The sequence below is a fragment of the Macaca nemestrina genome, chromosome 11, assembly GCF_043159975.1.
Source record: "Macaca nemestrina isolate mMacNem1 chromosome 11, mMacNem.hap1, whole genome shotgun sequence".
Taxonomy (NCBI): domain Eukaryota; kingdom Metazoa; phylum Chordata; class Mammalia; order Primates; family Cercopithecidae; genus Macaca; species Macaca nemestrina.
Genome location: NC_092135.1, coordinates 122,034,372 through 122,047,274, shown reverse-complemented (window position 1 = coordinate 122,047,274; position 12,903 = coordinate 122,034,372). Strand labels below are relative to the sequence as shown.

General features: G+C 42.4%; 1 protein-coding gene across 1 annotated transcript in view; it reads left to right on the top strand.

The window, feature by feature from the left end:
• The window catches only part of LOC105481316 (WD repeat and FYVE domain containing 1), a 71,551-nt gene that overhangs the window by 18,913 nt on the left and 39,735 nt on the right, over positions 1-12,903 (top strand). Inside the window, exon 2 of the mRNA XM_011740821.3 lies at positions 8,205-8,272. Coding sequence (XP_011739123.1) covers positions 8,205-8,272 — 68 coding nt within the window. The remainder of the gene's footprint in view (positions 1-8,204; positions 8,273-12,903) is intronic.

Sequence of the window (12,903 nt, the reverse complement as noted above, 5' to 3'; positions counted from 1 at the left end):
TGGAGCATGTAGATGTGACTGAATTGTTGTAATTTCATGATAAAAGCTGAATGTATAAACAGTTTCATATGGATGGGCACAGAAAGTGGGTTCTTGAGATGGAATCAACATCAATGAAGATGCCGTGAACATTGTTGACATGGCAGCAAAAGATTTAGAATATTCCATTAACTTAGTTGATGGGGGAGCAGCAGGCATTGAGAAGATCGACTCCAATTTTGAAAGAAGGCCTTAATCCTCTTCGATTTTATGAACCCTGAGAGAGGTGAGGAAGCTACAGAAGTAAAGTTTGAAGCTAGCAGAATTGGCACATTATGGGTAAAATGCTATTAAGTTACATTGCATGCTACAGTGAAGTCTTTTGGGAAAGGAAGAGTCAACCGATGCAACAAACTTCATGGTTGTTTTATTTTAAGAAGTTGCCACAGCCACGCCAACCTTCATCACCAATCATCCTGACGGATCAGCAGCATCAACACTGAGGCAGGACTCTCCACCAGCAAACTGTTACGCCTCGCTGAAGGTTCAGATGGTCGTTAACTATTATCCCTCGCTGAAGGTTCAGATGGTCATTAACTATTATCCCTCGATGAAGGTTCAGATGGTCATTAACTACCTCGCTGAAGGTTCAGATGATCATTAACTATCATCCCTCGCTGAAGGTTCAGATGATTGTTAATTATTACCCCTCGCTGAAGGTTCAGATGATCATTAACTATTATCCCTTGCTGAAGCTTCAGATGGTTGTTAACTTTTTTTTAGCAATAAAGTATTTTAAAACTAAGGTATGTACGTTGATTTTTAGATGTAATGCTACTTCACACTTAACAAACTATAGTGTAACCACAGCTTGCGTATGGGAAACCAAAAATTTGTGTGACTCACTTTGTTCCAACATTTGCTTTGTTGTGATAAACCTGCAGTATCTCTGAGGGTTATAATAATCTCTGTTGTATGCTTTTTTTTTTTTTTTTTGGAACAAAAATGCTGACCATTTCATAAACATTTTCTTGGGACGCCAGGTCTTCATAACTATTTGTAATGATTATATAAGCTATTGAATTACTCTAGCATTAACCGATTTCATTTTTTAGCATATTTTCTGCATTTTTACTCCTTGGATAAGGCTTATATGAAGTTTTTTAAATTTGTAGGTCTTTTTTTATTCTATTAAATAATTTTTATGGAACCAATTTCCAAGCCTGGAATTCCTTAATCAAAGTTTATCATTAGTGGTGTTGTCATTATTATTATTGGGCAGTTATATTTGTTTCTCTCTATATTGGAGCAAAATTCTTGCCCAAGAGTTAGTTCTAATTTACAATTCTGACAAAGAAGTATGAGAGCCCTAGAAGTGGCATTTTGTTATTGTTTTGAGTTATTCATTTGCTTTCCCTGCACCAGTAGTACATTTTAAAAACATTTAAATCTGAAATATTTAACATAAGAAAGAATCAATTTGGGAATTTTGTTTACTTGGAAAATAAATGAATCATCTACAGTGCTGAACAATGATAAAGTGATGGGGCCAGGTGCAGTGGCTCACACCTGTAATCCTAGCACTTTGGGAGGCCGAGGCGGGTGGATCGCTTGAGGCCAGGAGTCCAAGACCAGCCTGGCCAACATGGTGAAACCGTGTCTCTACTAAAAATACAAAAATTAGCCAGGCATGGTGACACATGTCTGTAATCTCAGCTGCTTGGGAGGCTGAGGCACGAGAATCACTTGAACTTGGGAGGCAGAGGTTGCAGTGAGCTGAGCTTGCGCCATACCGCTCCAGCCTGGGTGATGGAGTGAGACTCTGTTAAATAAATAAATACATAAATAAATAAATAAAGTAAGTGATGGTAGTGGCATGCATACCCTGTAAGTTGTTTATGTATAACATAGTCATATGTGGAGATACCTTTTCTCATTTGTTCCTGGAATATATTGCAGCTATAAGTCCTTGTTTCTCTAATTGAAAATGCAGAGGAGATAGACGGTAGAAGCCCTCCATAGGAATGGTAGCATGGAGAAGTTTGGAAACATTTATTAGGCTCTGAAAGCAATGACACAGTTCCTTTCTAAGGACCTTTTGGAAAAATATCAGACTATTGTTTTAAAACAACTTCAAAATAGAGCTTGGAAAAGAATGAACACATTTCTAAGGTTGTGGTTTTAAGGAAAGATTTCTTTTTCCCAGATTGATGTGGTCCTGGAATATAAAAGAAAATCTAGCCATTAGAAAAAATGGGGAGAATAAGCAGCAGGAAAAACCTTAGATGAGTTTATGTGGGTGTAAAATTGTCAAAATATTAAAGGAAAACATAAGCCGTTTTATCTTAGTGGAGAGAGTGGTTTAGACATTCAATCTAGACATATTGTGATTTCTACAAAAATAATACCATCTGATCTTGATGCTTTAGTGATTAGATGGTTTATTTATTTATTTATTTTTTGAGACGGAGTCTTGCTCTGTCGTCCAGGTTGGAGTACAGTGGCGTGATCTCGGCTCACTGTGAGCTCCGCCTCCCGGGTTCACGCCATTCTCCTGCCTCAGCCTCCCAAGTAGCTGGGACTACAGGCGCCCACCACCACGCCCGGCTAATTTTTTGTATTTTTAGTAGAGACCGGGTTTCACCGTGTTAGCCAGGATGGTCTCTATCTCCTGACCTCGTGATCCACCCGCCTCGGCCTCCCAAAGTGCTGAGATTACAGTTTATTAATATCATCCTAGACTTTTAAATAGTTTGCTCCTGTAAATATTACTAAACTGTATTATTATGTTGCTTTCAACTTACTGAATAGTAGATTTTACTTCCAATTTACTGGATAGTAATTTTTTTAGTGTGGAATTTGTTGTATTTTAAATAAGTGGCCCAACTTAAAACTATTTTTACAACCATTTGGTAAATATTCTGGACATAATACAAAATGCATTCATATATTAGTCATAGAAATAAGCATCTCTGTTTAATAGATAGGTTCTTGGGGTACAATAGTGTTAAGGCTTAAACTTAACATTGGTCTGATTTAACCTTGGAAGAGGAAGGGTCTGGTTTGAAAAGAGATGGAAGGGAATGCCAGATGAAGGTGTGAAGACAAAGGTAGCGCCAACCATCCAGGCCAGTTGCCTCATTTAGAACCTGATTCCCAGACAAGGAGGGCCTTCTCTCAGCTGGGATGTGACCGACAGTTTTCAAACAAAAAACCCTAAGAGATCGTGGAAGTCTTGACAGTTTCCTAGTTTATTAGTTGAGTCCTAGTATGGGTCCAATTTGTGCCAACCAAACTGTATGCTGATGTTTGTCTTCCAAAGGAAGTAATATTGTGTTCAAAACGCTGGAGTCTAAGGAGGTTCGATTTTGACTTTGGGCCAGTTTAAGTATTCTAAAGCTGTATGAAATTAACGTTAGACTTTTCCAGGTTAAATGCTTGGTTGGAAGAGACAACCTTTCAGATTTTCTTCTCCCAGCAGAATTCTCTGATGTCTGAATTGTGCCCGCCCCCTTTCCACGAGCACCGAGGAAGAGCACATGCCACTGGAAGCTTTGAGCCACCTACACATTCATGACCTAAGATGCTGGGATTGATTTGAAGAGGTTTAGGACGTGTCAGCATTCCATTCTTCCTTTGACCTAAAAAACTCGAACACTCAGGCAGCTGGCAGGTTTACTATGTGATTGTACAAATGGAGCCTGTAAGTGTGAAGTGGTGCTACATGAATCCTTGATCTCCAGGTGCCTTGGCCTTCGTCACTGTGTGTTTGGAGGCGGAGGAGAATCCTTGAACAGAGTTAATGCTTAGCAGGAAGTTGGCCTCTTATTTATTGCAATGGTTTTGGCTTCATCCCCCATGTCAGAATCTATCCATAAACGTTCTGATTTAAGTAATATGGAATATAGTCAACACACTGCAATAATAAATTGGTAGTTCATGTCTAAGGATCATCATTGGATGGAAGCATCCACTGATTCTTTTAGATGAAGAAGTTATGCCGAGATGGCATCCATCCTGTGATCTGCCCAGAAAACACTGTCTAGAGAGAAGAGTTCTTGGTAGGGTGGGGAGGAAGGCAGATTTAGGGCAAAACCCGAGCTGGACATAGTCGGGGAATGTGAGGGTGACAGCTCTCTGGGATGCAGGCTCTGGGATGGGGAGTCATAGGCACTAAGGTTGTCAGTTGAATCTGGATTTGAGACAACCACTGGTGGGTTCTGAGCATAGGAGCACTGTGATCCAGGTGGCTCCCTGGGAGAGGTAGCTGGGGGTCAGCACACTGGAAATGGAGCAGAGGGAGGCAAGAGTCCACTACTCCTGTGAGAGCAGGCTGACTGCTGTGTGAAAGATGGGACCTAGACTGTGGTAGTCATGCTGAGGATGACAAATGAGAATGGCAAACGTGATATATAGGAATTATTGTTTACTTCTTAAAAAACAAACAGTGACACCATTAACACACCCAAAGGAATGAGCAACAGCCAGGTGTGGTGGTACACACCTGTTGTCCCAGCTGCTCAGGAGGCTGAGGTGGGAGGATCACTTGAGTCCAGGAGTTCAAGGCTTCAGTGAGCTATGATCACACCACTGCACTCCGGGAGACCTTGGGTGACGGAGTGAAACCCTGTCAAAAAAAAAAAATCTTTAAAATATCCTCAATATCTATGCATATCTTTTAGTTTGAATTAGGATTTAACTAAGTCTACATATTTTAATTACTTGATAGACCTCTAAAATCTTTTTAATCATAGGTTTGTCCTTCCTCTCTATTTTTTTTTTTCCCTTGCAAATTATTTGTAGAAGAAAGTGAGTCATTTCTCTATTGAGTTTCCTGCAGTCTTGACTTTGCTGAATGGTGCTCAATATATTCCCATGTCCTGTGTATTTCCTATCAATTGGTTGGTGGATCTAGAGGATTGATCCAGTTGTGTTAGCCCTAAGCCTTGTTTCTATCCAGTTCACATACAGAATAGCGTTAATCTCACTGTGGTGCTAAGTCATCTTATTTGTTTGGATAAATAAAGACCAACTACTAGTTTTACTTTAATCATATATAATCGTGTGTACAGATCTTGGGTAGAGTTGGACAGGTTCTAACAAATACATATACCCGTGGTCACCAACACCCAGAGCCTTGCCGTTCCCCTAGAAAGTTTTCTTTCTTCCGGTTGCATTCAGTCTTCCTCTTACCCCAGAAGCAACCACTATTCTGATTGTCCCTCTGGTCTCTGACCAGTTTTACTTGTATTTTTGGTTGTTGTTCTGCATCAGTGATTTTAATAAAGAAAAACAGGCTTCTGAGGGAAGATAACCAGGCCCACTGGTCTGCGGTCCTGTAAACAAAGTGATGTGATGCTTAGCTGAAGGCGAGGATAGCCGCTGTCGAGAGTATCTTGTGCTCCGTACGGTTCAGCCGCTCTGTTTTAAGCAAAGATAAGCCTTGCCCATCTTTTTCCCTTGAGGAGGGATGCATCCACTGAGGCAAGTGAAAAGTGAAAAACCCCATTTTTCACCAGATGGTTTTACTTTGAGCTCCATTTTCTTGTCAGGATCCTGCACCAGCCATGCCTAGTGAGACTTTGTTTTATTGCAAGGTTTCCCACTGCCAGCATGGTCATACACAACGGGGCACTCTTCCTCCTGAAAGGAGAGGTGGCTCTGGAGGTTACATGCAACTGTGCAGGTTCCACCCTGTTCTTCTCTTGGGCAGCGACCCACGTCCCTCTCTGGGATGTGTTTTCGTGTGCTACTGAAAATCATCTTTCCATGTAAATGTTTTCTGGCATACTGCGCATGTTATTAATACTTCCTCCTGAGGAGTTTCTCTCACATTTCAGAAGTTCTGTCTATGTTTTGGCCACCAAGGAACATCTCTTTGCCATATACTGTGCAGTCCTCATGGGTCTGTGGCCGCGTGGGCCCAGCCTGCTGGGTGCGATGGGTGCTTCCTGATCCCCCCGGGCACTCTTGAGCAGCAGGTCACTGGTGTGCTGGCCCTGTTGGATGTCCAGCTGCTGATGCTTCTTAAAGATCTTCTGAAAGCCTTCAAATCGCATACCTGTTGTCTTTGCGCATTTTCATGTTTGCATTGAAAAGATTTCTTCAAGTTTGATTTTGCGTTGCATTTTTGCTTATAGCCACCAGCTGCACAGCTTTCCTCCTGTGTGAATGAGGACATGGGGACTCAGGTGGTAGTCCCTGACGAAGGTCTTATCATGCCCTTCATTGCCACAAACAAATGGTCTCGCCTTGTGCTCGCATAGGTCTGGCTTGCAGGCCTTGTGGTAATTGGCACTGCGTCGAGGAGGGAGTGGATGAACCTCCTGGGAAGTGCTGTGGTCAGGGGATGTGAGGGTCTCCCTGGTCTCAAGGGTCAGGGAGGACACTGCCTCCAGGACACGCTACTTATGCATCCCACCATCCAGTTTTACTTGGCCTCAAAACTGAAAACATATGGTATCAATATTTAGGCTTCATGTATTTTAGGTTAAGGGTGTAAACATTTATTCAGCTCCTACTGTATGCCAGCATCTACATTGCTGTTAGAAATATAAAAATGGGTCAGGTGTAGTGACTCATGCCTCTAATACCAGCACCTTGGGGTCCTGAGGTGGGAGGATTGCTTGAGCCTGGGAAGTCGAGGCTGCTGTGAGCCGTGATTGTACCATTGCACTCCAGCCTGGGCCACAGAGTGAGACTGCATCTTAAAAAATAATAAATAAGAACCAGGTATGATGACTTATGCCTGTAATTCCAGCACTTTGGAAGGCCAAGACAGGCGGATCACTTGAGGTCAGGAGTTCGTGACCAACCTGGCCAACATGATGAAACCCTATCTCTCAAAAAAATACAAAAATTAGCTGGGCTTGTCGGCAGGCGCCTGTAGTCCCAGCTACTTGAGAGGCTGAGGCGGGGAATCCCTTGAACCCAGGAGGTGGAGGTTGCAGTGAGCTGAGATCGTGCCACTGCACTCCAATGTGGGTGACAGAGCGAGACTCTGTCTCATCAATAAATAAATGAATGAGAGATATAAAAGTGATTGTCACAGAGTTGGCAATGGGGACAATAAGCTGGTTATGAGTACAGAGGCAGAGCGGGGCGATCACCCGCGGAGTCCCCGGTGTCCTAGGGATGCAGGAGACGGAGAGGCCTGGCACCCAGAGGCCTTGAGAGTGCAGGAGCAGGAACCGCAGGGCTCCCATTGTTTCTCTGAGGTCATAAACCCGAATATTGAACTTTGGCTATTTTGGTCGTTTGTCATTTTCCTGCATGTGCACAGGATTTCCTCATCACCCTGTGCGTGTTCCGATGAAAAAGATCCCCAGAGATGTTGTGTGGAATGATTTCCTCCGGGGGGCAGAAGGCAGAAAGCCATGCCCAAGCCTAAGCCTGCTGTGTGCTCCCGGTGTGTGTGGCGCCCCTCTCCATGCCGCTCCTCCATGAGCCTCTTCCCACTCACAGCCACCGCCTTCCTCTTGGCCCAGGCGGTCAACCACCAAGTGCACGCAGTTTGTTTTTACCAAGAAAAGCAGTTAACAGTTCTGTTTTCTTTCTATGTCATTATGTAATGAACATTTTTTTTTTTTTTTTTTTTTTTTGAGGCGGAGTGTCACTCTGTAGCCCAGGCTGGAATGCAGTGATGTGATCTAGGCTCACTGTAAACTCTGCCTCCCGGGTTCACGCCATTCTTCTGCCTCAGCCTCCCAAGTAGCTGGGACTACAGGTGCCCGCCACCATGCCTGGCTAAATGTTTTTTGTATTTTTGGTAGAGATGGGATTTCACCGTGTTAGCCAGGATGGTCTCGATCTCCTGACCTTGTGATCCACCCGCCTGGGCCTCCCAATGTGCTGGGATTACAGGCGTGAGCCACCGCGCCCGGCCGAACATTTTCATATTGTTAAAATGAATTGAAATCCTTACTCCTAGGTACTGCATAACTTATATCATCATACTTTATGTGACTATATATAGTATGTATATGTATATGATGTGCATATATGATATGCTATATATGTATCTGTATATAATATATATGTTATATACTATATATACTATATATGTATGTGTACATATATGTATATATTTGTCCAGTTTGTCCGGTTAATTTTATAAGGTCAGTTAGGAAATAGTATTAAACAAATTTTAAAAATTAAGTTCTCATGGAACACAAAAGATAAAATTATTAAAAACAACTCCATTTTTCCTTTTCTTTTCTCCACAGAACCATCCGGGTATGGCTGAAAAGAGACAGTGGTCAATACTGGCCCAGCATTTACCACACAATGGCCTGTAAGTAGCTGAACTGTTCCATTTGAGAGAAATGTCTCTAATGTTATTGATGATTTAAATTTCAAAATATCGACTGGACACGGTGGCTCACACCTGTAATCCCAGCACTTTGAGAGGCCAAGGTGGGGAGATCACCTGAGGTCAGGAGTTCGAAACCAGTCTGACCAACATGGTGAAAGCCCGTCTCTACTAAAAATACAAAATTAGCTGGGCGTGGTGGTGTGCGCCTGTAATCCCAGCTACTCAGGAGGCTGAAGCAGGAGAATCACTTAAATCCAGAGTGGGAGGTTGCAGTGAGTTGAGGTTGCTCCACTGCACTCCAGCCTGGGCAACAGAGTGAGACTGTGTCTCGAAAAAATAAAAATAAATAAGTTTCAAAATGTCTGATTAAATATTGCTGCTAGATTTCAAAATGAGTTTCTTAGTTGCCTAATACCTCTGACAGGCTCTAATAAACTGCAGGAAAAGTCCTTTTTTTTGCAAAGGAAGTTGAGTCTATGGCTTAACTGAATTAGACTTGAGCAAAACTGAAAAAAAAAATAGGAAAATGAACATGTTCTCCTCAGTTTTTCTTTGTCTTAACTTGGCCAACTTATATTAGCAGTAACTTTGTCCTTTGTAGTAGCCAATATTGACACGAAGAAAGGACTGTGCCCTCCATAGCGTCATGACTACCTTTGCCCAACCTTTTCACCAACCTCTGGACCATTGAGAGACATGGTCCAAGGTACAACACATTCTAAATAGAGAATTTTCTCTGTAAATAAATCTGGATGATGAAACTTCTGCTTGGAGCCTTTAAAGCAGCCCTGGAGGCCGGGCGCGGTGGCTCACGCCCGTAATCCCAGCACTTTGGGAGGCCAAGGCGGGTGGATCACCTGAGGTCGGGAGTTCGAGACCAGCCTGGCCAACATGATGAAACCCCATCTCTACTAAAAATACAAAATTAGCCTGTAATCCCAGCTACTCAGGAGGCTGAGGCAGGAGAATCGCTTCAACCCGGGAAGCAGAGGTTGTGGTGAGCCAAGATCACTCCACTGCACTCCAGCCTGGGCAACAAGAGCAAACTCCATCTCAAAAAAAAAAAAAAAAAAAAAAGCAGCGCTGGGATGTACTGACATAAAGTGACACATAAACTTTAGCCCTTGATGTGAATCTTAGCAGCATCACCATCCTTACCTCCCGCTTCTTTTCTTCAACCGTTCTTGAAAAGAAAGCCATGTAGACAATGCCTGGACGTCACCAAAGTTCAAGCAGGGAGTCAACTCCGTGATGCCAAGTAGCCAGATAGAAGGCCTCCGTAGCTGCTAATTTCCTTGAGGCTTGGTCCTTAATGAGTGATTTTCCTCAGTTAAGATTTTTAATACACAGAGGACCCTCCCTAAGAAAAGAAAAAAGACTTCAGTGCATGCTTGATGGTTTGTTACTGGAGACCATTATCAAGTTTTCCAAAGAAGAGCTCTTGACAGTGGTCGCAGATACTGCTGATGCTGTCCACTGCTTTCTTAAGAGGTATTCCAGGGCTGTGGAGTTCGTTATAAAGACAGAGCAGTCAGTTATTCAGCAAACTACATCTCATCAGCTTGAGTCATCCTTTCAGGCACCTCTCTCCTCTGGTAGCACTTTCTCCTTTATACATATATTTCATTGTGCATGCAGCATTTAGATCCTGTAATAATTTTCACAAAAAGTTCGTAGTTTAGGCCGGGCGCGGTGGCTCAAGCCTGTAATCCCAGCACTTTGGGAGGCCGAGGCTGGTGGATCACGAGGTCAGGAGATCGAGACTATCCTGGCTAACACGGTGAAACCCCGTCTCTACTAAAAATACAAAAAACTAGCCGGGCGTGGTGGCGGGCGCCTGTAGTCTCAGCTACTCGGGAGGCTGAGGCGGGAGAATGGCATGAACCCGGGAGGCGGAGCTTGCAGTGAGCCGAGATCACGCCACTGCACTCCAGCCTGGGAGACACAGCGAGACTCCGTCTCAAAAAAAAAAAAAAAAAAAAAAGTTTGTATTTTATTAGGGTTTTTTATTTTTCTGCCTTCTACCAACAGCCTGGGCAGGCTAGCCAGCTTCTCTGTCTTGGTAGTCACTCAGTGAAATTGAGAGAGACCTTCTGGAACCCTAGTATAAAGATAACTATTATGAAAGGAACAGTAAAGCTTTATAATGCATAGGACATTTGAAGACTTCTTGAAAACCTGATCATAATTTATTGTGCCAAGCAGTGGCATCTCTTCTGTTACCCATGTCTGCATGTACTGTGGATGCATAACCTTGGTTCTCACACTAAATTCTCACCTTGAGATATGAAGTAACCGATGTCTTAGTGAAGGTGTTTATGGAGCCTGTCTGATAAATTTACTTTGGAAATTTTGGCAGCAGGGTAGAGGTAGGTGGGACATCCTGGGCCTCTGAGCCCACCTGTTACCCAACCTGCCCCAGTCTCCCAAAAAGACTTGTTAGGCTAATTCCTTACTTTCCAGTGACCCAGAGATAGATCTGAGAGCTGGAAGTAGCAACAGCCTGAGGAACGCATATCAGTGCAGGGAAATGTTTTGTTATCATTGTGGAAAATGTTGTTAATACTATGGCTCTTATGCTTCCCACTCTTCCCTTCCTTCATAATTAGCATTTTGGTCATAGCTTAATCTCCCTGAGTCCTTAATCTTGAAGTTCATTCTCATTAGAATAGAGACAGAGACTGAGATGGATTTTTGTCCCATATTTAGTTCAGTTACTCCTTGACTTGCATTTCCCCCAAATATTTAGTACAACTTTCTAATGAATTTCTCTCCCAAAGCACCAAAACCTTAGCAGTAGAAATGTGTGTGCTCTCTTGGCTGTTAGATCTTGAGCAAGTGGCGGTGGATCTCTCTGTCTTCAGCCCTTTTTAACTTGGCTTAACTGTCCCCTCCTGAAGGAGCTTCTAGATCAGGAAGGAGGAACTTGAAAGAACAGACACAGCTTCGCAGTGGGTAGTCGACACCTGCATGTTTGTATCTGCACATGTTCAGTGTGTTACTTCTAGATGCTTCTTTATTGCTTCTATTTGGACCTGTATCTGCTGATAAAACTGCAGATACACCACAAGAAGAAAACAGAGTGAACGAATTGTGAAAAATAACTGCTTGTCTGTTTTAGAATGACTTTTTATTTCAAAATTAAATTTAGAATACGAAAAGCAGAATGCCATGTTAGTTCTAAAAACTATCTGCAGATTATCCAATTTAGGATGTCTTAGTGGTTATATCCACCAATTTAAACTTTTTCCTGTGACTTGACAGAGTGATCAATAAGCCAAGCCTTATTATACTGCTATATGCAGTCCAATTGTGTTCTTTCTATAACATTACCTCACATAAAAAAATAACTTTCAGACTGCTTTAGCTGAAGAAAAATGGTAACTCTTGGCTTCTATCTTTACTGTGTACTTCGTGCCTTTTTTTTGGTAATATAATTTTATGAAACCATCACAACAGCTATGCAAGGCAGATAATATTTTTACCGTTTTGTGAACAAGCAAGCTGAGGTTAGAAGGGTTAAGTTGATTTCTTGTCGTTGGAATTCCAATCCATGTTCATCTATGACTCCAAACCTATGCTTCCCACCACAGTGATGGGTAGGTCCACAAACTTTTTATGCAAAGGGCCAGACAGTAAACATTTGGACTACGTGGGCCAATCTCTGTGGCACTTACTCAAGTCTGCCTTCCTAGCATGCAAGCAGTCATAAATAAGACATAAATATGGCATGTGAGCAATCATAAGTTATACATAAATGTAGCATGCAAGCAATCATAAATGAAAGGTCTGTGTTCCAAAGGAAAAAAAAAAACTATTAACAAAATATGCAGTCAGCTGAATTTGGCCCTGTGGTATGATCCAAAGTTTTAAACATTTGATTTTGGACTGCAATGATGGCTTTTTAAAAGTTCATTGACTTCGCTGGGCATGGTGGCTCATGCCTGTAATCCCAGCACTTTGGGAAGCCGAGGCAGGCTGATCATTTGAGATCGGGAGTTCGAGACTGGCCTGGCCAACGTAGTGAAACCCCGTCTCTACTAAAAATACAAGAATTAGCCTGGTGTGGTGGTGGGTGCCTGTAATCCCAGCTACTTGGGAGGCTGAGACATGAGAATCGCTTGAACCCAGGAGGCGGAGGTTGCAGTGAGCTGAGATTGCACCACTACACTACAGCCTGGGTGACAGAGCGAGACACCATCTCAAAAAAAAAAAAAAGTTACCTGATTTGAAAGATGATTCCTGTTTTGCTTTATATCCAACTCCTCCCCTTCTATATTACATTTATATTGCTTATCTCAATTAGAAACCTCCTTTCCAGGGAGAGAGCCAGGATATCACTATATAATACAAAACAAACTAAGGAAACCCTTTTTTTCTTTTTCAAATGTTATAATTGTCTAGCTTCATAAAATTACCCAGCACTTTGTAATTTTTACACAAAAGAGGGATTTTACATATTTATGTTGTTTGTTATAGGGTTGGGCATTAAAAAAATTGAAAAGAAGCCTAAAACTAATGCATTTAGTGCCATCTAGAAAGCAAGCAAAAATGATGACAGTGAATCTCTGAACGCATCAAAGTATGATGATTTGATTTGTCAAAGATAA